The sequence below is a fragment of the Monodelphis domestica genome, chromosome 1, assembly GCF_027887165.1.
Source record: "Monodelphis domestica isolate mMonDom1 chromosome 1, mMonDom1.pri, whole genome shotgun sequence".
Classification (NCBI taxonomy): domain Eukaryota; kingdom Metazoa; phylum Chordata; class Mammalia; order Didelphimorphia; family Didelphidae; genus Monodelphis; species Monodelphis domestica.
The window spans coordinates 474,729,859-474,757,777 of record NC_077227.1 but is presented as its reverse complement, the minus strand read 5'-3'; the positions used below and the strand labels follow the sequence as shown (position 1 = coordinate 474,757,777).

Below are 27,919 nucleotides of genomic sequence, written 5' to 3'. Positions count from 1 at the left end.
TTGCCTCACTTTCCTCATCTGTAAACTAAGTTGAAGAATAAAATGGCAAACCAATCTAGTATCTTTGCCTAGAAAACTGTCCCAAAGAGTCAGACACCACTGAAAACAACTAAACAATAAAAAGGAATACACCTAGCATGGTCTGGGGGGAGGCGGACAAGTGGGAAAGAGACCAGCTTTCTGGAATAGAGGATATTTATTAGAAGGAAGATTGGTTGGATTGGAGAAGATTGGATATGAAAAGGGGTTAGATGGGGGGGGGTGACAGTAATTAAATGGCAGTCTAAGTAATTCAAATGATGCAGTGAGCAAGTCATTGATGGTTCTTGGCCAAGAGAAGTGCTGTAATGAAAGAAAGTTATGGGGAAAAGAGGCTAATGAAAGTATGCAAGGGGTGGGACTGAAGGATCAAGGCAAGAAAGCTAATCAGGAAGCCATTTAGGCATGACACAAAGGTATGTTCCATCTGTCTGTAGAGAAAGGAAGTAGCCAGAGTGAAAACAGGGAGTCCATGTCCCACCTGAATGCCTCCCCCATGTCTGAGGGGATAATTCCAGAGATGAAAGCCTGGATTTCTGGATATTGTGAGTGCCTTCTGTTGCTGCCTCAGCATTGCTCTCCAAATTCCAAATGACTTGGCGGCATGATTTTCTACTCCATAAGAGGCAAGGCAGACCTCTTCCAATGCCACATAGGTGACCCAAACTCAGTTGCTCCAATTAGAGGGTGAAATTTCTCACAGCTAGCTGCTGCCTAGAATTTTAAGAGTTTCTGGGAAAACCAAATAGCCTGGGGAACTGGAGGAGAATACATATTTTGCCTCCTGTAAACTGCTGCAAACCCCAAAATATCCAAATTCTGTAGTCTTCCTTTTGTTGTTCAGTCATTTCAGGCTTCATTAGGACATAATGTATAACCCCTTCTAGGGTTTGGGCATTGAGTTCTGTGTAATTAGAATTTTCTCCCCAGAACTCTTTCCCAGCTTCCCATTTTCCTTCTCACCTTACAAGCTAACTAGGGAAGATAGAATTTGGTGTAACCCCACCTCTAGCTCTCTGCTCCCAGGAAGGTGGCTTGTGGAGGTTGGGGGTGAGCCAGACAGGAGAATTTTACCCATGTGTTTTTATTCAGGGTTTTTTACTTTTGTTCTTTTATTTCTTCTACTTCAAGTGACTACTAATAAATCTTATAAAATATATTTACTTGGAGTTATTGATATTAATTTAAATCTTATAGTTCACAGAGACAGAGAAGTACATAGTGAGATCATCAGAGTCTCATAGGTCAGAGATTTTAACAACAGCATTTAATTCATTTGCTGCTGCTCTAGGTTCAAAATAAAAACTTGTTCTGGCTACTCCAGAACCCACAATGATCTTTTCCTCCTTTGAACTTACACAGTTGACATTCACAGGATGTTAGAGCTAAAAGGAATTTTGGAAATTCTCTTGTCTACTGCCTTCTTTTTTATATAAATAGAAATCAGTGCCCCCCCCCCAAAAGAAAAACAACTTGCCCATGGGCATATAACCTGTTAGTAACAGAATCTGGACTTGAATTCAGGCTTCCTACACTCTTTTTACTACATTTATTACTTCACTAGACACATACTAATTCACAAAAGTTCACTATTGTTTTCTGATTAATTTAATTCCATCATTTAGTAAACACCAACTATTGTAAATGGTACTTTGCTAGATTCTATGACTACAAATGAAACATTTGTGAATTGCCTTCTAAGCTTTCAAGTACCATATAAATGTAGGTTATTGTTATTATTAGAAAGCTTTGATCTAAAACATAATCTCTCACTTCAAGGAGCTTACAAATGGGAGGGAAAGGGTCAGTCTTCTTGTGTGATTCTTCTCTCCCAAATCAAATTGAGATCAACGACTCTCTTTTGTTGCCTTACTCATAGTGAAACTTATTGTAGAAATTCCAAAAGATAGTATGTGAGTGAGAAAGAAGATAGTAGCACCTTGGGAGGTCAAGGGAGAAAGACACTTGGAGCTACCTAGAACCCTTGGGACCCATTCAGTAACCACATGTAAATAGCTGCCTATTCTTTACCCAGTTGGGCTAGCTCTGGAAAAGATGAACTGCTGCCAACAGGCATCTGGTGAGAGTCAAATAAGAAGGCAGCTCTTTGAAATCTGCTTCATATGCCATATTTAATCTTTCTTGAAAGAGACAGGATGGTCTTCTCAAAAAGCCTGGCATATTGGAAAGAGCCATAGAGAAGGAACTGGACACCTAAGTCAAAGTGCCAGCTCTGCCACTGAGTATTTATGTGACTCTGGACAAATTACCTCTTGGAGCTTCATTAACTCATGAGAAATAGGGATAACTTGCCTCCCATTCCAGGGCTATCGTGAGACCCAAGTGAATAACCTGTGTGAATATGCTGTAAAGGTTCTAATGTCCCATACAAGTGTGAGGGCTTACTATTGATATTATTAGTTTGACACTGACCAGCCGACTGAGCATGATGCCATGAAGAGTACAGATTCCTTTGGAGCCTAGTTCTGGCTCTCCTACAAAACCACTTTGGGAATATTCACAGATCATATAATTAATGGCTGTAGTTTCCACATCGATAAAATGGGGGTTTTAATACCTGTCCTACTGCCTCATACAGTTGTTATCCAGATTAAATGAGTTTCAAGATATCTCAGAATCACAAAATGCTAGTTGGAGGTGACCTCAGTGGCCATTTAGTTCACTTCAAGAAGAATATTTATTGCTGTTCAGTCATTCAAACTCTTTGTGACACCATGGACCATAGCTAGCCATGAGGTTTTCTCAGCAAAGATACTAGAATGGTTTGCCATTTCTTTTTCCAATGGTTCCAGCTAACCCTTTTGTCAAGTAATCAGAGGTTAAATGACTTGTCCAGAATCAAACAGCTAGGAAAAATCTAAGATCGGATTTGACCTCAGATCGTCCTGTCTCCAGGCCCGGCACTCTATCCACTGAAAAACATAGCTGCCTCCTAGGCATAGAGAGGGTTTAATTATTTGCCCAAGGTCACACAGCTAGTAAGAGTCTGAGGCTGGATTTGAACTTGGGCTTTTCTGACTCCAGACCCAGTACTCTTAGCCACAGTTACTTCTACAAGAAATATATGTTGGTGTACAAATGCGAGAGGTTCTCATACATCACCCCACCATTTCACTCTAGAGAGGTCATTCCTTGCTCACTCCCCTAAAACCAGTCATAATTTATTCTAGGAGAATGTTAGCATCATTCATCTTATTGAATCACCAAACAACAGAGCTTAAGGACCATAGAATGCCAAATTTGGAGCAAGAGGGTTTAGGCTAACATCCTGGCTCTTCTGCTTAATTCCCGTGTCCCCTTTGGGTAGTCACATTACATCGCTGGGTCTCAGTTTCCTCATATTTAAAGTCATAGGGGAGGAGATTTCATAAGATATCTCTGAAGTCCTCTCCAACTCTAAATCTATGATCCTTTGAACTTGGTTCAGTCATCCTATTTTTTAGGTGGGGGAATTGAGATTCAGGACTTTTCACAGCCCCACAAATAATTGTGAGAACTGACACTTCACTTTCTAAGAGGAGAAACAAGTAGAGGTAGCACCTAGAGTCAGGAGGGACAGAATCTAGTTTGGAAGGACAGACATTACCAGGGTCAATAGAAATAAAGATCTTCATTAAAAGTAGATTACCTGAGGACAGCTATATGGCTCAGTAGATAGAGAGCCAGGCCTAGAGATGGGAGGTCCTGGGTTTAATTATGGCTAAAGATACATCCTAGCTGTGTGACCCTGGTCAAGTCACTTAGCCCCCATTGCCTAGCCTTTGCCATTCTTCTGCCTTGGAACTGATAATTAGTATGGATTCAAAGAGAGGATATAAGGAATTTAAACATTTTAATTAAATTTTAAAAGTAGATTACAAGGGTGCCGCTAGGTGGCTCAATGGATAGAGAGCCAGATGTGGAAACAGGAGGTCCTGGGTTCAAATTCGATATCAGACAATTCCTATCTATGTGACCCCAGGCAAGTCACTTAGTCCCCATTGCCTAGCCTTAACCACTGTTCCATTATTGATTCTAATACAAAAAGTAGGGGCTTAAAATAGACAAACAAAAAGTAGATTATTGATGAGCCTTTATTATAGACATTTGTTTTTATCTGGCCTGGAAGGAGACAAATGTTTTTTCGCTCTCAGAAAGTGTCCTTTCCATCCCATACTGCTATGACTGTGACCCATTAGCCTAGTGAAGGAAAGCAGAGCTGGGTGAGCAGAGAGCCAGGCAATGTTTACAGAACCCAAAGCACTTTGTCTTGAATTCATCCCCTGTTTACTTTAAAAGTCACCTTCCTCAACATTGCATGTGGCAAGAGGCTAATGGGGGGCTAAAGGGTGAAAAGCTCTAAACCTCTGAGCTACAGGCTGGAGTCATCCATCCATAGCAGAGGGAGAAAAGTCATTAACACTTTGTTGCTTTCTCTTCCTATGAAATTTCTTGTCTTGGAATCCCACTTCCCTTGATTCTCTGAGACATAATCCTACTTACCAATCTATATCTATTTTTAGAGCCAGCCTGTGTACCCAATTCTGTGCCCAGTACCTGCGAGTATCTTATATTTACTTTTTTTTCTTCTATTTCTAAGGATAAAAATCAAGGCAATTTTTACATGAGAGATTTTCACCATGTCCCACTTTTCCTACACCATAGATCCCCATTGCTCTGAGAAAAGGAGTGCTTGGCACAATGGAAAGAGCCTTGCACTAGTGTCCCAGAATCCTAATGTTTAGGTCCAGAGGCAGTGTGGCACAATGGAAAGAATGCTAGATTTAGATTATTGAGCTCATGGGTTCTAGTCCTGATTCCTCAGTCAGACACTCCCTACCTATGTGACTTTGGGGAAAATCACTTAATTTTTCTCAGTGTCAGTTTCCTGATCTCTAAAATGGGAGGCTTGGACTAGATAGCCTCTAAAGACCCATTCAGCTCTCAACTCATCTATAATCTTATGAACCCATAATCTATGATTCTTAGCTTTACCGTTAACTAGTTGTGCTATCAGAGGCAAGTTATTTCATTAATCATTGGCAACTTGAAGGGATTCGATACTCTCAGACAATGGCTCCAGCTCAGACATTCTAAACTGAAGTTATACCAGACCTTGAGACAACCAAAGATTTACTGTGTAGCAATGGTAGGATGTTACATTGAGTTTATGTGTGGTTATTATTAGCCCAAAGACACTTTGGGAAGGAAGAAGGCTTGAATCAGGTGAGTATGTATAGAAGAGAGACATTTTTTGAACTTCAAAAGTCTATCTAAATTTGACTTTCTGAGAAAACTACAAAAAAGTTAAGATACTGTGTGGGTTTAAAACTCTAAACATTATCTCCTTTTTGGGTGGTTTCGATTCTCGTGGTGTAAAACCACTTTCCCAAGAGAGAACATTTCCTTTTGAGGTTAAGAGAATTTCACATTTAATCAAATGCATGTCAACAGCATATTCAAGCTGTTGGAAGGAAGAAGACTTCAAAGAAGGGAGAGATTGTCATCACAACCACCAGATATAATGGCTGTTATTGGGAAAAGGGAGTAGAATTGGAGAGATACAGAAAGTCAAAGCTAGAGAGCAATTCAATAGCATGTAGGCCTCTGTTTCGCAGACTACATCCTAAATAAGCCCAATGCTCTGTCCAGCATGAACAGGGATTGTGTGATGCTAGCAATATTGTCCCCTATAACCTTTTTTAATTTTTATGGAGGTTTGCTTTTTATATTACAAGCATTTTACAGATCACTCCACAAGAGATGACTTGTAACAAAATAAAATAACAAAGCAGCATGCAACATTCCACATTTGTTCTTTTTTAATTAACATAAACCTAATTTCTCTCCCACCCCTACCTCTGGGGAGGGAAATTTCTTGTAACAAACATAGTCAAGCAAAGCAGCCCTCTAACTTATCAATGTTTCAAAAATACTCTGTGTAACAAACAGGCTTTCAGTACAAAAATAGATTTGATATCTTCTTGCCTGATCTAAAATTTGCACTACCTTACCCTTATTCTGGGGGTTTTCCAGACTACCCACAATGACTATGGTCGTTTATGGTTTCCACCAATATATTTTAGTCATATAAGTGTTCTGTGTCTCAATTTGTTTTAGAAACACTTACCTAGTTCAGCCTCCTCTTCTTTTCATAGATGAGAAAAACTGAGACTCTAAGTTCTCACGATGGTGAATGATCGATCACAAGTGTACCAGCAAAGATTGTGGGGATGATGGCTCACAATAGCCCATCCCAAATGGAGACACAGTTCAAACTACATTCTCTACTGATGATTGGTCAGAAAGAGAATCATCTTTGGATATCAAAGCCATAGACAGTTGAAAACACAAATCCTAACATGTAAAGGTCCAATTCTATACTTTATTCATCTGTGTGTGTGTGTGTGTGTGTGTGTGTGTGTGTGTGTGTGTGTGTGTGTGTAGGAGGGAAAAATACCCCAATTTGGGTTGCCAGAGGAAGCAGGGGAAAAGTCATTAGCAAACAAATCTCCTCCATGTAGAGGTGGTGACCTTTTGTCCCCCTGGTTCTTCTCACTCCACAGCTGTGAAAATCAATGTCATAGTTCCATCCCAACTGTCTTCCATGACCAGCCTAGGAATCCCAAAACTCATAATAGCAGGATCACAAAGCTGGGTTGGGAATTCAAGGAGGGACCAGGCATCAGGCAGAGTTAGCAAGGCTATGGTCACAAACCTCTCTGGCTCACAGTCTCTCTATTATGTCCAACTCAAGACTGAGTTCCAGGCACAAAACCCCTGGGCCATATACAAGTCCACAACTGGGCCAAGAGAAAAGTAGAAAGACACAGGGCAAGAACGCAGGACCACTGACAGGTTAACACTACATTTTTGTTTGTCATTGTTCAGTCATGTCTAACTCTTCATGAACCCTTTTGGGGTTTCCTCAGCAAAGAAACAGCAGTGATTTGTCATTTTCTTCTTCAACTAATTTTATAGATGAGGAAACTGAGGCAAACAAGGTTAAGTGACAGATTTGAGCTGGGTCTTCTTGACTCCAAGCCTGGCACTTACTGTGCCTCCTAGCTGACCTAAAACTGCATAGAATAGTGGGAAAGGCACTGGATTTGGAGTTAGAAGACCTGGCTTCCTATTCGGCCTCTATCTCTTACTCTCTGTGTGATCTTGGCAAAATCATTTCATCTCTGGGCTTTTACCTTCTCATCTATAGAATGAAAAAATTGGACTATTCTAGCCTCTAAACTCCCTTCTTAGGATCCTTCGCCCTTCTATATATGCAGAAAAGCCTCTGTTACTAAAGGGCATGAGTGTCTCTTGTATAAGTTAACTTGGGATTTCCTAGTCTTTGCCTGCGTGACACTGGCTAATGTCAGTGTCTGATGCTAAGTTTCGCCCACTCATGTAGGCAGGAGCCCAAGAAACATGACTGTGAAGTTGGAAACCCTGCTGGCTCTGGCAGAGGGAGAGAACAGGAGAGAAGCTAGGGAGTGACTAGTTACTATATACTGGTTACCTTCACGACTCAGAATATAGTGTCATGTGATAATTGTGTTAGCTTCTATAGAGACCTATAAGACATATAACATTATCTTCTTCTTAGGCATAAATCACAGAAACAAGATGCAAGGTCCTTTCCATTCCAAAGAAGAATTATTATGGAGAAATATATATATGGAGACCTGAGAGGGAAAGCAGAACTCCCTGGAGGGAAAGAATGTATCTTGATTATTACTTGTGTAAAAGGATGTTCCTGATTATTCCTATATAGAGTGTGGGTTTGTGCATTATGAGCTAGTAGTCTTAAGGTGATCAAATGAGATAATATTTGTAAAGACAACTTGGCACAATACCTGGCACATGTTGTTGTTCAGGTTCACATTCTTTGCAGCCCCATTTGGGATTTTCTTGACAAAAACACTGGAGTAGTTTACTATTTCCTTCTCCAGCTCATTTTACAGATGAGGAAACTGAGGCAAACAGAGTTAAGTAACTTGTCCAGAGTTGCACAGCTAGTAAAAGTGTCTGAGGTTAGATTTGAACTCATGAAGATGAGTCATTCTGACTTCTAGCCCAGTGTTCTAGCCACTACACTACCTAGATGCCTGGCACTTATTAGGCACTATATAAATACTTATTCCCTTCTCTTCCTCTCATGTCATTTGTGCTTTCCCAATAGAATGAAATTGACTTTCTTATATATGTCCAATATTGTTGGCCTGAGTGTGTTCATGGAACATGAGATCCTTTTACCCCAAACCTCAACATTATGTTCTGAGGTTCCCAGGGAACCTGGTGTAGAAGCAAAATGAGCCAAATAGAACATTTTTGAGAAATCCCCAAAATTGAACTCCCTTCACATAAGCCCAAAACAGCCTCTGAGAGCAATGAAATTGGCTTTTCCATCAATCTTGAAGCCTTCTGGGCAATATGGGGAGGGGCAGGGAGAACTGCCTTTCAGAAATGAAAAAAGATGTAGTATGTTGGAAATAATGACCAACCATAAGTCATTTCATCTCTCTTTATCCTCACTTTCCCATCATCCAAGGCTGTTGTGAGGGACCAGTGAAATGTCTGTCAAACATCTCACTCAGAGCCTCCACTTTTTCAGCTCTTTCTCATTTTTCAGTCCTTTGGCATGTTTCCACTCCAATACTATTATTCACCCAAAAGCTACAATCTCTAACCTATTAGGTCCAATGGCCTTTTCTCAATGTGTATCAATCCTAATCTTTCTGCATCTTTCAATACTATCAGTCATTCTCCCTCTTCGATATTAGCTCTGCCCTGGCTCCCTTAGCACAGTTTATCCCAGTCCTGCTTCTCCACCTACCTATCTGTTTCTCTTCATCCTCCTTTGCTGAGCTATTTGCCACCTCCAAAGAGTACATCAGGATTCTGTCTGTGGGCATCACTTCTCTCTCTACATGATATCCCTTAGTAATTTTACTAGCTCCCAGGGGCTCCATTTATCACCTCTGTGAAAATGACTTTCAAATGTATATATCTAGCACTAAGCTCCTTCCTGAACTTCAGTTCCCCATCACCAAATGCCTACTGGACATTTTCACCTGAATGTGCCATTGGCATTTCAAATGTCATATGTCCAAAACAGAACTCATTAAGTCCCCCACTAAAATTACTTCTCTTCTAAATGTCCCTGCTTCTTTCAGGACACTACCATGCTCCCTGTAGCTTTGAAGTCATCCTTAACTCTTCCCTCTCCAGCCCCATGTCCAGTAAATTACCAAATCTTGTTAAAGAGAGGCATTGTGGGTACAGAAAGAATGCTGGACTTGGAGCCCACAGACCCAGGTTACCACTACAGCCTTTGTGTCATGGGCCAAATCTTTGGACCTTATTTCATTTATAAAATGAAAAAGTCAGATTAGATAGATGTCAGGCTTTTTTCCAGCTCCTTATCTACCTCTTCTGAACCTAGTTCCCAACACCTTCTATATCTAATGATCATCTCCATTCATACAACCCCCACTTTAGTTTAGATCTTCATTCTCTCTCACTTGACTGTCATCATAGCCTCTTAATTAGTCTCCCTACTACTTCCATGCTCAAACATCTACAATGGCTCCCTGCTTCCACTAGAATAAAATACAGACAAAACAGTGTAGTCCTGAAGGCCTTTTGAAATGTAACCTCAGCCTACCTTTCATAGTACTTTATACTACCTTATTTCATATTACTTCCCTTCATATACAATATTTCAGGAAAACTAGATTGCTGTCTATTCCCTGAACTCAGTATTCCATCTCTTTCCTCCAAGCTGTCCTCATGCTTCTAACATACGCCTTCCTTTCCTCTACCACTCAGAATCCTTTTCTCCCTTCAGTGAACAGTGATTAAATTTTACATGATTCTAACTCTATTTGTTAGTATTCAGATCCAGCCTCAGACTCTTACTGATTGTAGGACCCGGAGCAAGTTGCTTTTGGCTATCTCAGTTTCCTCATCTGTCAAATTGGGACAATTTTAGCACCCACCTCTCAGAATTAGCATGAGAATAAAATGAGATATTTGTAAAGCACTTCACAAACCTTAAAACACTACATAAACATGTATAGTGGTTATTATTATTACTAATTATAATTCTTACTAATATGCTAATTCTAATGTTTCTTTTTTTGAGTTACCATAGGCATTTACTTCTACAAAATTCTGTAAGATTAAGAGTAATCAATATCGATGCATTTCATCCTCTCAGAACGTATTGCCTGGCACATAGTAAGCATTTCACAAATGCTGCCTTGCCTTGCCTTTCCCCTATGATGTGTAACTTTCAAGTCTTAGTTCCCCTTTCTCCTTTTTTTATACATTCTCCATTCTAGCCTAAATGACCTTTCAGCTGCTTCCCAAAAACACCATTGCATCTTCCATTTCTGAGCCTTCAAACTTTCATCTGGAGCAAATTCGTTGCTCAGTGCTATCATTGCAGAATCCCTCGCTTTGAGGCACATCTCAGGGGCTGCCTTCTCCAATAGGGGGGGTCTAGTCATTCTTTGGTTTCTTTGGTGTTGGTGTTTCCATCCATTGGTGTAGATAACAATTCCTCACTTCTGCCTCTGCCACTTAATATTTCAAGGCCTCACTTTCCTCATCTGTAAAATGAAAGAGTGGGGCTAGACTGACTCTCAGATCCTTTTTGACTACAAACCTAAGATCCTAAACTTTTAGATTTCTTGTCAGTGATCTTCCATCAATCATCCATGAATGGCATACCCCTGCACAGATATACATATATGGATAGAAGATATATATGTGCTTATACATATGTTTATACATATACACACATTAGATGCCTTCCTTTAATTCTTTTAGTACATTGAGTAATCAATGTATCACTCAAAATTTCTCCTATTTTTACTCAGTGTAAATTTCTTGAAGACAGAAAATGCTGCATTTTTTTGTCTCTGTAATTCAACACCTAGAATAGTGTATTCCACAAAATAGATGCCTAACAAGTGTTTGTGAAAGTTGAAAGTGATTTTAATAGAGCAGCTAGGTAGCACAGTAAATAGAGCACCAGGTCTGAAGTTGGAAGAGCATGGGTTCAGACACTTCCTACATGGGTGATCCAGGCAAGTCACTTAATCTTGCTTGCCAAGCCCTTGCTCTTCTATCTTAGAGTTGTTACTAAGATAGAAAGTAAAGGTTTTTTAAGTGATTTTTAACATATGTAGAACATATTGTTGTACACATAAGGCAAAATTACTTATAGTAAGACCTCAGTTAACCAAGATTTTGTAGGCATGGGTCATTACAGCAAAAATCATCTTGTTTTGATCCTTGCTGATAAAGATCTTTACATAGTGCCTAGGGCCATTTTCCTGCTTTGGTCTAGACTCTTGAAAATAGTGGAATGTTCTTTGTCATTTAAGGGTCTTATGGGGTTTCAATGATTGCTCTCCAGGGTAAGAGAAAGAGAAAAATGTAAGAGGTTGGTCTGAAAGTGTCCTAAAGTCTGGAAGGTGAGATGTCCCTTTTTGTCTCTTTGTATTAATTTACTTGTAAATAAATTTATGACAGAGCTTTAAGCATAGATCCAACAAGATCAAATGCTATATATGCTAGTCCCTTAATTTTGTAGATAAGGAAACTGAGATCGTAGGATAAAAAGAATAATGGAAAGGCCACTGAATTTGATTTTCAGAGATCTAGATTGAAGTCCTGGCTCCAACACTTAAGATGTTTCCTTTCTTACAGACCTCAATTTCCTCCTTTATGAAATGAAGTTAGATTAGATAATCTCTTAAGTACCTTCCAGCTCTGACATTCTATTATTCTCTAATTCTTTGATCCTGTTGAGAGGATTTATCCAAGGATACACATGAAGTCCCATGACTTGAACCCCACATTTCTTGTCTCCCATCCTGTCCAGTATTCTGTTTTGTTCTACTCTTCCCTAAAAGAGTCAGAAGATTTAATTTATTATCCTACATGTTCTAATGACTAATATAAAGGGCAAATGACCCTTTCTTTCTATACTTAGTATCTTCTTTTATAAAATGAGGGAGCTGAACTAGGTGGTCTAAGGCATGTTCTGTCACTCTGTGCTTCTGTGGTAATAATCCTGATTGACAAAATTTCAACCTAGTCTTAGTGGATGGGGAATTATTCCCAAAGAGAATGAGACCAATGATTTCATGGAGTTTCCCCTCTTTATTCATTCAAAAAACATTTATTAAGTTCCTCTCATGTGTTAGCACTGTGTTAAATACTAGGAATAATAAAAAAGACAAAAGACAATCCCTGCCCTCAATGACCTTACAGTCATGTTCTTCCTTCTCTCATCATACAGCTGGCAATCTCATAGGATTATATAGTTTTGAACTGGATGGAATTTTAAAGATCATCTAATTCCACCTATTCATTTTACATCAAGACCAAAAGTGGGTGAGTTATCTAAGTAGTATGTAGCAAGGCTGAGAATCAAATCTAGATCCCATGATTCAAAAATCCAGAACTCTTTCCATTAGTCATAAGTGACTGATGACTGAGCTCCCTATTCTGCAAACATTAAATACATATGATCATGATCACACAGCTAATAAGAGGCATCCACTATATTTACTCTCTCTCTCTCTCTGAGAAACTCCTCCCAAATTGAACACTCAGATTTGCTATTTGGGTCTCCAGAGGGGTTCCTACCTCAGATTCTATATTTATCTTACATTTACCTATCTCTACTATAATAGTTTATGAGCCCCTTCCAATGTGTTTCCCATTAACAATCAGCCAATAGATAGAAATCGCTCTCAGCAAAGGCATTCACTAAGATGACAAAATATATCTTAGAAATGTGCCATGGGCAAGATCCAGCCTCACTTGCAACTCCAGGGGTTCCTGACAGGTGGCAAACAATCAGTCAAGAAAATAAGAAACAGAAGACAACTGTATCTTTATGGCCATGGGAATGCTTTGCATTTGATAGCTGTTCCACCATCCCCAGGCTTGATGTTTATTTTTATACCCATTTTCTTGGCACACAGATACATTACCTAACATGCATGTCTAAATAGAGATAATTGGAAAAGTGATACATTAACCTTTAACAAATCACTTGACTAACATTCTATATTCTTGTAAATAAGATTATAGATTCTTGACAGCATAAAGATTTCACACAAGATAAATTATTTCATCACAGGTGGCTTAATTTTCTCATTACCGTGTGAGGAGTTTTGAGCTTACAAACAATCAAGGAAAAATTACTTATTGCTTTTAATAAAATGGAATAATTAATCAACAATTCTTAAAAGACAATTCAACAATCATATCATTGAGATTGAGGGGTACTGGGAACACAATTCAAATTTAATATTAGACTGGTCATTTTTCAGGGTTTACTAGGGAGTTTCTGAGTTACTGGTTTGTGAAATTGAGTCACTGAGGCATGTTGAAGCTTAGTGTACCTGTAGTGTACCTGTACATCTTGCATGGGCCTTTATGATTGATTTGTATGCTGGCTTCTTGAGAATAAATTTCTGTGAGTGGGAAAGATCTGGGCTTGGCCTGGAGCTACGGTTTTACTGAGGATTATGTGTCTAAGTAAAAGTTAACCCATGATAGTCTTTTGGGGTTGGATTTGAGGGTCTGATCTTTTGGTGATGTTTTAGGGTATAGGTATTTTGTTCTTGCATTATTCCTTATGAGACTAGGGGGAATAATAATCATGTCAATTCCATAGGTAAGGGATATTGATGAAAGAGGTTATGCAAGGGGGACTGAGTGGGCAATCTTACCAAGGGCCACTCTGTGGCCTCCCTAGCTACCATGTGTGACTCTGTCAAGGCATCATGGCCTGATGGCTCCCAGAAGAAATATAGTTTAACTCTCCAAATGATGCACACAGAATTCCTAGAGAGATGGACATGTATATAAAGTACAGTGATAGTGAGAGAATGCATAGGGCCATGGCTATTCATAATTCCCATCATACTGGGACCAGAAGTCCTTTCTTTCTTGGAACCCTCATGAAGCTCCCCTGGAGGTTAAAGATCTCTGCATGTTACTCATTGTGCCTCTGCTCCCTTAACTTTGCCTTGAACTTTTTACACTGACTCAAGCTGCTGGATAGAATGGTTCCATCTAGCTCAGACACCTTATGGCTAGATGTCCTGCTGATAGGAAAGGAAGAGGAAAGGGAATGAGAGCATACTCTCTCTTCTAATATGTAAGGTAGGGATGGGCCTTGCTTTTCCATTGAATTGTAATATGTATGTTGGGGGATAGATTATCCAATTTTAAACAAAAACTATGAATGTCTCATCCCCATTCCAAGGCTTAAAGCCGTAAAGACCCCTAAAAGGGCAGATGTTGGGACTGAGTTAAAAGAAGTATCTAAAAAGCAACTGGAGAAAGCAGCAACTGACTCTTTGGCACTAACCAGTAGGACTGGGGGGTTTGTGAGTATGTGTTAGTTTCTCCTTTTTGTAATTTCACACCTGTTTGTCTAACTCTCCTTGATAGTCTCTCTCTTTTTCAGAGGAGACTGGTACATGTGTCTGTCTATCTGTCTTCTGTTTTGATGTGTTTACTCTGTCTTTAGGGTACATGTGGAAGATTTCAGTCTGGATTCTTCTTTATCACAGTAAGTCCCAGTCCAAGTACCTCCTTTGAAAACAGGTGAAAATTAAAAGAGCTGCTCTCTGACTACCAGAACCAGAACCAATAAGAAGGTTAGAGTGTGTATTTTACAGAACCAATGACTGGCTTTAGAGGATTTGTCATAATCCTCTGCCCCCTGGGCAGGTGAAACATTTTGAAATCTTATTCAAATAGCACCTGCTTCCTCCCTTCTCTGAGGAGGGAAAATGGAGGGTAAAGAGCATTAAAGTCTATCATGGGAACTCAAGAGAATGGGCAGGGCCAAGGAAGGGCTTCCAATCATATGGTTACCTCCATTATATGTAATCAAGATTAAGTTTTAAATCTTTGCTTTTTTTTCTTTAATCATCTCCAAGGTTTTCTGTAAGATTCCATGTCTGATTCCATGGATCTGAGGCTAAGGATAGGAAGGGGGGAAGGCTTTGGGAATTATCATTTAGACCAGCCATAAACTTTCTTCCCCCAGACAAAGACTTGAGGCTTTTGTTTGAGTTAAACAAAGTCAAGCTAGTGTGAACTTCTCATTTTCTACTTTTGTTCTCTTGCTCTCCCCGACAACTCTTAACACTTTTCTGCCCAATCTTTTCCAACATGTTTATCCTCTGGGCTTCTATAGGCTGCTCTCTTGCTCTACATTTATGATAACAACTCATTATTGTGGAAAGAAAACTGGCTCTAGAGCTGGAGGATATGAGTTGAAATCCTACCTCTGGTATTTATTACCTGAATGACCTGAAGTTCCCTGGATCTCAGTTTCTTCATCTGTATAATTAGAGACTTACACTGGATGGTCTTTGAGCTCCCTTCCACCTCCAAATCAATGATCCAATGATCCTACTCCATGACATTTTGGTAACAATTCCAAGTGCTTTGAATAAGAATAAGCCAACAGTGAGGGCAGCTGGGTAGCTCAGTAGATTGAGAGCCAGGCCTAGAGATGGGAGGTCCTAGGTTCAAATCTGACCTGAGACACTTCCTAGCTGTGTGAACCTGGGCAAGTCACTTGACCCCCATTGCCTAGCCCTTACCACTCACCTTCATTGGATCCAATACACAGTCTTGACTCCAAGATGGAAGGTAAGGGTTTAAAAAAAAAAAAAAGAATAAACCAACAGTTTTCTGAATATAAGCATTCATATAAATACTTATATAATCATTGGAAGCAGTTCACACAATCCAATTATATGATTCAAATACTCAAGCAACAAATGTTTATTAAGTGACTACTTGTGTTGGGTACCATGATGGACACCGGCATAGCTACCCAGTTTAGACAAAATTGCCCTCAAAGATCTCATAATTGAAGAGGAAGATAAGCTATCCACATAACTATAAAATACAATGTTTCAGTAACTATCACATTAACAGAGAGTTATAAAAAAATGGTATGTGAGGGGAAGGGGAAGGCATCCTAGAAAAAGATGTGCTTCTAGATCAGATTTGAATGGGTAGGAGTTCAGCTGTATTCTCTCTTAATTCTAATGTCTTTCCACTGTTGATTATTGCTAATTTGTCCTGTACAAGGCTTGTTACTGTGTGGTTATTTGTGCTTCACTTCCATCATTAAACTGTGACTGAGTTCCTAAGGGCAAGGACTGCTTTTGCCTTTCTTTGTATGCCATGGGCTTGGCAAAGGGCCTGGCACATTTTCTCCAGGCATTTTTCAGTCATATCCAACTGTTCATGACCTGATTTGGGGTTTTCTTGGCAACAATACTAAAGTGATTTGTCATTTCCTTCTCCAGCTCATTTTACTGATGATGGAACTGAGGCAAACAGGGTACAGTGATTTGCTCAAGATCACACCACAAGGAGGTGTCTGAAGCCAGATTTGAACTCAGGAAGATAATTTCCTGACTTCAGGCCCACAACTCTATCCACTGTGCCACCTAGCTGCCCCTAGTAGGTGCTTAATAAATGCTTATTGATTAATTTTCTGAAAAAGAAGGCATTCCAAAAAAAGACAACAGTTTGAACAAAGGAGTGGAGGTAAGATAATGAAATGAAAAACTTTGTCCACAAAAGTTCTGAGGGGTTATAGAGGAAGAGATAGAGGGAAAAAAAATGACACAAACCCTTTGACCCTTTGTGATCTCATTAACTATCATTCTTTCAATGACCACACTTATTCAGATGAATCCAGAATTTCTATCTCTAGTCCCCTTCTGAGCTCCCAATTCACATCTTCAGATGCATATAGGACCATCTCATTCCAGAAGTTTTACTCATTCAACATCAGTAGTTCATCTCAAACTCAAGATCACAAACTGAGCTCAGGATCTTTCTCCCAAATCCTGTTCTCCAGTTAGGTAGTTCAGTGGATCAAGTGCTAGACTTAGATTCAGGAGGACTTAAGTTCAAATCTGGCCTCAGATACTTCCTAACTATGGGATCCTGGGCATAATAAGTGTATGATTCTTGGTTGGGAAGAGTCTTCAATGGCAGATAAAAGAATTTAAACCTTACTGGGAACATCTAATGCCCAGTGGACTTACGCGTCGGCTATGGGGGGTGGGGGAGAGGAAAAGAAAATGATCTATGTCTTTAACGAATAATGCTTGGAAATGATCAAATAAAATATATTAAAAATTTTAAAAAAAGAGCTGCTAGAAATAAACCTTACTGGGAGTTAAAAGAGTGTTGTGAGGACAGTTGAGAGACAATTAGATTGAGAGCCAGGCCTAAAGATGTTAGGTCCTGTGTTTTAGGTCCTGTGTTCAAATTTGACCTCAGACAGCAGAGAGTGGAGGCAGCTATAAGAAAGCTATCATGATAATCTAAGTGACCAGCAGTAAAGACTTGAAATAGAGCAATGGCAAGGGGATGATGATAAAACAAAAGATATTGATGCAATAAGTGTTTTAGAAATGGAATTAATATGATTTGATAAGTGGTAGGATATGCAAGATGAGGGAAAGGGAAAAGCCAAAGCTAAGCCCAAAATTCCAAACATGGAAACTTGGGAAACTGTGACACCAGACATAGAAAGAGTGAAATAATAATAGTAGCAATGGCAATGTAGTAGAATTAGTGGTATATAGGCTAATATTTATATAGCACCTACTACAGTGATGACATACCTATGGCACAGGTGCCAAAGATCACATGCAGAGCTCGCTCTGTGGGTACCTGACCATCCTCCCTCCCCACTCCCCACCAACAGAGTTCATTACTAGAAAGGCAGAAGGACTCAGGCAGAGCTGCTCCCCTCCCCCTCTCCATCATGCCAGGGACATTTTTTCACCTGCCCCTCTGCCCATCAGCCTAATGGGAGTGCTTCCTTCCTCTCCTGTATGGGGTAAGGGGGCAGGGCATACCCAGCATATGGTGGGGGGAAGGGCACAGCACACAGTCTGGGGGAGGTGGGCATGACACCCCATCTCTAAAAGGTTTGCCATCACTGGCCTAAAATGTAGCAGGCACCATTCTAAGCATTTTGCAAATAATAATAATAGCTAATGTTTATATAGCACTTGCTATGTACCAAAGCACTGTACTAATGCTTTTTAATTATTTTTTTAATTATCTTATTTGATTTAATCCTCACAACAACCCCGAGAGGTAGATGCCATTGTTATCCTCATTTTACAGAATACAAAACTGAAGTTAAAAAAAAAAGTAGAAACTGAAGGCTGCCTAGTATCACATAGTTAGGAAGTATCAGGTCAAATTTGAACTCAGGTCCTCCTGATACTAAGGCCAGCACTTGATCCACTGAACTACCTAAATGGAGAAACGGGGTTTGGCAGAAAGATCCTGAGCCCAGTTTGTGACATTGAGTTTGAGCTGGGCCACTGATGTTGAATGAGTAGAACTTCCAGATGAAGATGGTCCTGTAGGCATCTGAAGATGTGAATTGGGAGCTCAGAAGGGGACTGACTAGAGATAGAAATTATGGATTCATCTGAATAAAGGTGGTAGTTAATGAGATCACAAAGGGATAAAGTATAGATAAAAAGGAAGGAAGCAGAAGAAAAGCACATTTTGAGGATCAGGAAAGAAGATGAGGAGCCAGTGGCAATAAAGAAGGAATGATCCAGAGGGCAGTCAAGTGGCTCAGTGGAGAGAGAGCCAGGTCTGTAGATAAGTCTTGGGTTCAAATCTGGCCTCAGACACTTCCTAGCTGGGTGACCCTGGACAAGTCACTTAATCCTCATTGCCTTGCCCAATACACAGTATCAGTTCTAAGACATAAGGTAAGTATTGTTTTATTTTAAAGGAGGAAGAGAGGAGGAGAGGTTCGAAAATATGCAGGAAAGTAATGTATCCCAAGTCAAAGAAGGGAGAGTATTCAGTAGGAGGGAGTAGACAAAGATGATGAAGCTGTTGGCTTTGCCAACTTTGTTCATACTATCAACATCTAGTTCAATGAAATGATAGGGAGGAGCACCTGATTGAAAGGGGTTGTATAGGAAGTGAGAACTAAGAAAATGATAGAATAAGAAGTTTCATAATGAAAAGGAGAGAGAATAGTAACTAAATACAGGGAAAACTTTTGAAAATTGCAGAACATTGTTTTCATCGAGGTTGCTGTTTTGTTTTGCTTTTTTGAAACAGTAAGTAAAGAATCAATGTCAAGGGGAGAGCCTGTGGATACATAAGTATAGACAGGATGACTACTAGTGTGAGATCTAAGAGAATGTGAGAGGGAATGGGGTTAAAGCCATAAGAGGGAAGAAAGGAAGAGGAGAGAGGAGTGATAATACTAAAAGTCTTGTATAATGAAGAGGGAAGCTGAGAAAGTTCTTTTTGGGTGAAGTCAAACTTCTCTGCAAAGTAGAAGCCTGTGTTGTTTGCTCTAAAGGTGGAAAGTGATTTGGGATTAGTAGTGAGAGAAGAGAAGAAAAGATTTAGAACAGAATTTGTAGTCAGTGAATGAAATAAGTTATTTCAAATCCTGCCTCTGGTTTTTACTGCTTTGTGACCTTGGGCAAGTCCCTGGACCTCTCTGATTCTCAGTTTTCCTATCCATAAAACGAGATGGTAGGAATGAAATTTTTATTGGCTCTAAAATTCAGGATTTAGCACCCCTCCCCTCAACTTCAGATTTTGGATGCTAGAACTAAAAAGGTTGTCAGGTCATCTAGTCCAACCCTGCCATTTTACAAATGAGTAAATAAGACTGGTTGTGAGAGAAACACACCCAAGTTTGTAGCAGGATCTTGCCCAGAGAACAGGAGACTCAAACTCTGTTCAATCCAAAAGTAGGAAAAGAATTTAATTGAAGAAGTGGTTTATGATGGTATAATAGCCTAGTAGCTGATGAAATAGCAGGGAGGCTAATCAAATAGCCTTAGGGCTAATGGATAAAGCCAAGGGTTAGTTGAGTAGCCACTTTAGAGCTGATAGTATGGAGTAGCAGGTCCACTGTAAAGTGGCAGCTTCCACTATAGAGTGTCAACTTCCACCAAGGAGTGGCAGCTTCTTTCCACACCCTGTGGATCAGGGTTGGCATATTTATTGGGGTCTGGGAGCTTGCCATCTCCCATTCCAAATTCTGGTGGAGGTATGTTTTAGGGTTTGTTGTCATAGGGAATAAGGAGCTTGTGCAAGTTTGAAGGATTTTTCTGGAATGCCAGAGTCCCCAGTGCTCAAGTTCCATGTTCTCCCATTGTCTACCTTGTCATCATTTGTCAATGTGGAAGAGGTCTCTCTGCCCTTCTGGAATAAGAACATGGGGGGGGGTGCAGTACATTGGAGAATCACTATAGGTAATTAATTATGTCTTTCAGTTCTAAGAACAAAATGAGAAATTAATAAAACAGATTAGGCTCAAAGCTGATGCCCAGTATAGAATATTTAAGATCCAGTACACAGAATGGGTAATTGATCAATCTGCAATTCATGCTTGACTAGGGCTCCAAATGACAGGTTTTGCAGTTGATGTTTAACCAGTGCTAACTAGTGAGAAATGCAAGATTTCAGAGTATGAGGGTCCTGTTCTACTACTACCCCTCACTTCCCACTGTCAGCCCACATCAGACCTAGGGAGATCCAATGATTTGCCTAATCACATATTTGTTAAGTATAAGTGGGATTTAAACACCAACCCTTCAACTTTAGATCTCTTACTCTGCTCACCGAACCACCCAGCCTCCCAAAGTAAGGTTTTACTTCTTGCTGTGTCTGATGCAGGTAGTATATGGGATTAAGGGGTGGGCCAGGGAAGAAGTGGGTTAGAGAAGAAGGTGACCCTCAAGACTCTACAGTTCCTCACTCTGAGTGGAATGAGGGCACTTAATACATTGGTTTGAACATAGCCTGTATGTGGATCTTTTTTATCATTACACTTAACCTACAAGATAGAGATTCCCCAAGCTGGCTTCAGGAAGTGGAAGAGTAGACACACTGGAGTAACTGCCCCACAGGTGCTCTCCAACCTCTTGATATCACTGCCTTGGCAATAAGGGACAAAGAGCAGACATTTGTAAGACCTGCTCTCTATGTCACCACAGGTGCTCAAGGGCATGGCTTGTGGCTTCTTGCTTTAGGTCAGCAGTTTCTGTCCTGGGGATCCCGTGACACAGAAATTGACCCTGGAAACCTGGGCACCTCTTGTTGCATTTGAAGGAGAAGGAGAACCTGTGAGTAAGGGTGATATGTATCAGACTTCACTGGATTTATCTACACCTTTCAGTAGGGTCAACATCCGCTAGAGGCTGTTCTTTAGCTCTGTAGGCTTAGAAACTTGATCAGGCTGTAGAGAATCAATTTATCCTAATGTAACTCTCAAGCAACTGATTTCTAAACCAGATGCCAATTTTATTAATTTACCAGGGGAGATGTATCTGGCAGGAAAACCAGAACTTATCCACTATGCAGAACCCTCCCTCCTGGCCAGCAGAAGACCAAATTATAAATAAGAAGATTGCTTGGGAAGGACAGCAATAGAAAAGACAATTGATCTTCTCTTAACCCTTAGTAGTCTAAAGGGGGCTTTAGAGGCTCTCCATTCCAACCTCCCTCTATTTTACAAAGGGAGAAAATGAGGTCAGAAGAAACTAAATGTCTTTGTCTAAGGTAGTCACTTGGACAAATGACTTGTCACATAGGTAGTAACCCTTCAGAAGGGGGATTTGCACCAAAATTCTTAGATTCCAGGGCCAGTATTCTTTCTATATTACCATATTGTCTCTTGGAATATAAGTATCTCTAAAATGAGCAGAGATCATTAGACTCTGAAGCCCCTACCACCAATATTTGTCTAACTCCTATCTAGATTCCATGAATACTACTCCCTACTGTTACTAGTTATATTTATTTGTATTTCTAATTATAATAAATCTCTTTTATCTAGTGCTTTAAAGTTTACAAACTACTTAATTCACCACAATTCTGTGAGGTAGGTAGTACACTTCTGTTTTTATGGAGGAAATTAAAGCTTGGAAATTTTAATTAATGTGCCCAGCTTCACACAGGTAATAAATGCCCCTGATTTGAACCAAAGAGACCTGACACTCTCTCCAGCTCCATCATTTAACTACATGATGCTACTTATCCTATACTTCACCATGTTGAACTAAATCAGAATTCCTCTTCTATTAATTACATATTAGCCTCCCTAACGAGTCTAGGGAGATGTCTGAATCCCTCAGCAATGCATTTAGAAATCACTTCAAGATGATTTTTTTAACTTGGTCCCCAGACACTGACTAGTCAGTCAAAATGTTCAGAGGCCACTCGACCAGCTTGAGGCTGCCTAGATTTTGTCTTGAAGCTCCAAAAAGCCCCTGGCAGCTCTTCTCTAGCACAGAAATAACTGAGTTGAACACCTAATTAGCAAAGAGTAATTATTCAAAATAGAAAGTGACCAAATTGGGGCAGCTGCCTACCCCTCATACTGTAACCTTGAAGTGCCCCTGGGTCTCATGAGGTGGTTACCTGGAGCCTCTTCCCACCCCTCACTGAATTTGTTAAGAGGTAGTTTTGTATTTTGTGATCTGAACATATCCTGGTACTCCTTCTGGGCATGCCCAAATGGCTAGGTACTGTGCTGTCTAGGATCATTGAGGACTAGCAGGATTTTCCAAGAGTGATTTTGTTTAAAGAATTTCCACATTATCTCATCCTCAGGATTAGTTTCTGATCACCAACCTATACTTCATTTTAAAATTGTATGGGATTTCAGGATACAAAAAGAGAGGATAGGGGTTATGCAGAGTATAAATTTATTGGGAAAACTGATTGATAATTGAAGGTAAAGATTTTCCAGAATGTCAGTCAGTCAAAATGTATTTAGTAATCACCTCCTATGTGCCAAGCACTATGCTAAGCACTGGAGCCTTAAAAAAAATTAAGGGCAAAAAAACAGTTCCTGGCCTCAAGGAGCTCATAATCTAATGGGGAGAGACCTCAAGCAAATAAATAATTAAAGCATGGTATAGTCAGGATAAAAAGGAAATAATTAAAAGAGGGAAGACTTTAGAATTGAGAGAGTTGGAATGCTTCCTGTAGATGAGATTTTAATTGGAACTTGTTAGGAGGCAGAGATGAGGAGGGAGAGAATTCCAAGTGTGGGAGACAGCAAGAGAAAATGCCTGGAACTGAGAGAGGTAGTGTCCTACAGGACATCAAGGAGGTCAGAGTTCCTGAAAAGCACATGGTAGTTAGGCACAAGAAAAACAGAAAAGCCTGTGGTGGGGCAGGGGGGCAGGAGGTTTAAAAAGTCTTTGAATGCCAAACAGGATTTTATTTTCAATCCTAGCTAGAGTTTACTGAATGAGAGGTGAGATGGATGGGGGTGACATAGTCAGACCTGTACTTTAAGAAAAATATTTTGGCAGATAAATGGAGGATGGAATGGAGTGAGGAGGGAATGCCTCCTTCTCCATCCCCACTTAATCAACATCTTGAGCACCCTGGTCTCTCCCCCAATATTCTGATTAAAATGAATCATTTTGCATTTGATTTGCATATATTTTAAATTTCTTTATCTTTGTATAGGTCGTTTTCCTTCCAGCAGAATGTAAACTCCTTGAAGGCAGGGATAACTTCATTCTATCTTTGTATCTTCAGTGCCTTCTATGCAGTAGGCACATGGAGACAACATTGTACAGTAATAAGAACACTGGATTTAGTTGAAGGACCTGGGGTCAAATATTGTTTCTGGTATTTATTGCCTATGTCATCCTAACTAGATATCTCATCTCCCTGGACCTCAGTTTCCTCATCTATCAAATGAGGAGGTTGGATTAGATCACTTCTAATGTCCCTTCCAGTGCTAAATCTGTGATCCTAAATGCTTCTTGAATTGATCAAAAGATTAGTGCTTAATTGAAATACAAATGGAAAACAAAGGGGAGTATAGAGAATTGGGTATTAGTGAGTGAAGTGTCAAGTCAATTGAGTTTTTTTTTTTTGGAGGAATTTCTAGAATTAACCCATCCCAGAGGTCCAAATAGAATACTGACGAATTAGAAGATCAATATATTGTGAAGGTTATTTGGAGAGGGAAGGAGGGGAAGACATCACAGCTCCTGGTGATGGGGACTGGTCAGTGAAAATTGTCTCCCTAGATGGTTTGAGTTGCTAATAGCATCAATAACTTCTGAGGTTGAGAGGTGTGCTATCGACTACACAAGAGCTGTTGATGAAATAATGGATGGGAAATTGCTTTTCTAAGTGTAAAGTAGTTTTCTAGTATAATGGGAGCACTGGGTCCTCTTTAGCCAATCATTATTTCACTAGTATATGGGAGCATAGTCATTAATATACCCTTTCCCTAAAGATCTCTGTCTCATTAATGTTCTATCTAAATTCAAGGAAAAGATGAGGTCTCCAAATTTTCCAAGAAGAAATAGATTTAAATTATAAAGAGAAATGCTAATCTCAGAATTCTATTGACATCCCAGTTCATAGCCTTTGGCAACAAATTTTGCTTTGAAAAGAAGGAAAACTGCTGGAATTTGATGATTTGTGATGGAGGATCAAGTCCCTTACGAACGTGTAAAATGTCTCATAGGCCAAGCTCATATCCTTTGGGTTCTGGTATCTGTCTTTGTAGGGGAGACCATGAGATCCAGTTTGGGAGAAGATAGGATCAGCTGTGCTTACCATCAATCTATCAATCATATTGGCAAATGGCAGGAAGCCCAGGACGAGTAGTACTAGACACAAAAGTTTAGGTGAATAAATACATCCATTTCTCTTAAAACACAAATATTTTCTCTTGAGATGATAGGAGGGCAATTAGAGGGAAGGCAAAAGTATCATAAGAAATATGGGTATTGGCTTGTAAATTTGTTCTTCACAAGGAGATGACATTTGAACCTCTGTTGTCAAGAATGATTGTAATGAGAATATCATACCAGGCTAAAATAAAGAACATCTCTGCTGCTGGTCAGTGCAGGGCAGAGCAGATTTGGGAGTAGGCAGAGCCCAGTTTTAACTTCTCTCAACATCTGAGAATCTCCTGAGAAAAAGCCAAATGAGGAAGCACCTCCTAGAATACAAGGTCCTGGGAAATTCCATAACTAAAAATGGTGATTTTGGGAGATGTTAATTCTACCTTCCTTCAACTAGAAGAGCAAGATCCACAAAATCCAAAATACTATGATTTTCTTGAGTGGAGAAATTCTTCTGATGTAAAAAGGAAACTTTGGGATACTCAGAAATTCAGGAGCCACAAACACAAAGCTGTTATTTATTATGTATATGTGTATACATACTTTCTTCTCCTGTCCTGATGACATCAGGCCAGGGTCAGGTCAAAGAACTGAAACAAAGAGCAATTGCTTAGTAGCTCTACAAATGACCTGCTATGTGACTTTGAGGAAGTCACTTCCCTTCTTTTTGATACATCTTTCTTCTCTCCAAATGCCAAAATTGAATCAATCCACAAGCATTTATTAAGCACCAGCTTTGTACCATGGCCCTTTGCTAAGCACTGAAAATGTGAAAATAAAGCAAAAAGAGCTCTTGTCCTCAAGGAGCTTATGTTCTAATTGCACTAATGGCCTTTTCATTCCCAGGCCTTCCAGACCCCTGCATAGTAGTTGGCATTTATTAGCCACCCCTTTTTTGAAACTCTTCTCCCTTGGCTTCCAAGACATTGTTACTTTTGTAATTCTACTACTAATTGGTTGTTTCTCCCTTTGCACTGTTTTCTCTTCTTTTCCTTACCAGTAAACATAAGATACCCTAAAGAATCAGCCTTTTCAGGAGTAGCAATCATGATACCAGACAAAGCCAAAGTAGAAATTGATCTGATTAAAAAAAATAAGGAAGGAAATTCCATTTTCCTAAAAGGTACTATAAATAACGAAGTAATAGCATTACAAACATTTATGCACCAAAAGGTATAGCATCTAGATTTCTAAAGGAAAAATTAAAGAAAATAGATAGTAAGAACATATTAGTGAGGGATCTCAATCATCCCCTTTCAGAACTAGATAAATTGAACCAAAAAATAAATAAGAAAGAAGTAAGGGAAGTAAATTAAATGCTAGAAAAAATAGTTAATAGATATCTGGAAAAAAAACAACAGGGATAAAAAGGAATATACCTTCTTCTCAGTAGTACATGGTGCATATACAAAGATTGACCATGTACCATAGCATAGAAGAATTGCAAACAAATGCAGAAAATCAAAAATAATAAATGCCAGTTTTTCAGATCATAATGTGGTAAAAAAATATAATTAAAAAGGGTTGGTGGAAAGATAAATTTAAAATTAATTGGAAACTAAATAATATAATATTTCAAAACTTGTAGGTCAAAGAAAAAATCATAGAAACAATTATGGACTTCATTAAAGAGAATGACAGTGAGAAGACATCATATCAAAACCCATAGGAGACAGCCAAAGCAGTACTCAAGGGAAAATTTATATTGCTGAATGCCTATACCAACAAAATAGAGAGGGAGGAGATCAATGAATTGGGCTTGCAACTTAAAAACTAAGAAAAAGAACAAATTAAAAATCCCCAGATAAAAACTTAATTGGAAATCTTAAAAATTAAATGAGAAATTAATAAAATTGAAAGGAAAAGGACAATTGAACTAAAAATAAAAAGAATCTGCCTTTTGATGCTACATTCTTTTCTCCTGAAATATCATGCTTTCCCGAATCCAAAGTAAGTGGAATAACTTTCCTAAATTCACCTAGTTAGTGAGTGAACAGCTAAGACCAGGGCCCAGACTTCTGTCTCCCCAACAAAATCTCTTTTCCCTACATCATCATATTGTTCCTAATTGCTCTGTCTTGTCTTCCAATATGTAAATGTCTCATGAAAGGGAGCCATCATTGAAAACTATTCCCAGTCACTGAGCTTCCTGAGTTCTTTCTCAAAATAGCCCATCCCTCAAAATAGCCAACCTCCCTCAACATGTGATTGGTAGCATAAACCTGGGGACCTTCTCAACTTTCCTTCTCCCTCCCCTCACCCCAAGTGGAAAAGGAAAGAAGTTTCTTAAAGGATCTATTTCTCCTTTGGGAGCTGGGACAAAACTTCTGAATCCTGCTGGAGAAAGGGGAATTTGGATATTGCATTTACCCATGTAAGTTTCATAGCTGGTTCTTCTCTGAAATAAGAAATCTGGAATCTGATCAATGTGCTACAGAACTAATCACTGCTTGTGTCTAGCCAGGGCTGGAAAGTTGCTGATTGTGTGATTGCTTCTTGTACCTGGCCAGGCCTGGGAAGTTCGTTGCTGGCTGTATGGCATATTTGGCACCTCCTATTACAGACCATCTGCTGCACTGATGGACAATGCCAGGAAAATCACTGGAAATATTCTTCACTCCAGATCTGCCCATTCGGCACTTAAATTGATTGGCATTCTTCAAGCCTCAATGTATCCATCAGTTAGAGAGCATGGTGATACTTCACAAACAAAAGGTGGTCTAGTTTCACTGAACCCTAAAGGCAATCAGTAACTACTGATTTTGCAGCCTGGGATAGGGAGACAGGAGAGCTGGGGAGTGATCAAGGTGGGAAACCATACAAATGCAGGGACTGGCTAGGTGACAGTTCACAAAAATACTAGGGGTTATAGTTGGCTCCAAGCTCAACATGAACAACAGAATGACACAGCAGCCCAAAGAACAAACAAAATCATGGGATCCAAAATGGGGAAGGTTATACAGTCCCATTCTATTCTTCCCTGTATAGACCACACCTGAGATACTGACTCCTCATTTTAGGAAAACAGTGGGCAAGCTGGAGCATATCTGAGGATGGGGTAGAGGGAAGAAGGAGCATAGGTTAGTTAATGGACTGGTGCTCCTTGAAAACAGAGACTATCACCATTTCTGATG

General features: G+C 39.6%; 1 protein-coding gene across 11 annotated transcripts in view; it reads left to right on the top strand.

The window, feature by feature from the left end:
• Window positions 1-27,919, top strand: part of KCNT1 (potassium sodium-activated channel subfamily T member 1) — a 247,956-nt gene that overhangs the window by 117,204 nt on the left and 102,833 nt on the right. For 5 of the 11 annotated variants that reach the window (XM_056812716.1, XM_056812711.1, XM_056812718.1 and 2 more), the window contains exon 2: window positions 14,603-14,644. The exons of the other annotated variants lie outside the window; for them this stretch is intronic. In XM_056812716.1, the coding sequence (XP_056668694.1) occupies window positions 14,603-14,644 (42 nt within the window). The remainder of the gene's footprint in view (window positions 1-14,602; window positions 14,645-27,919) is intronic. 11 annotated transcript variants of the gene reach the window in all.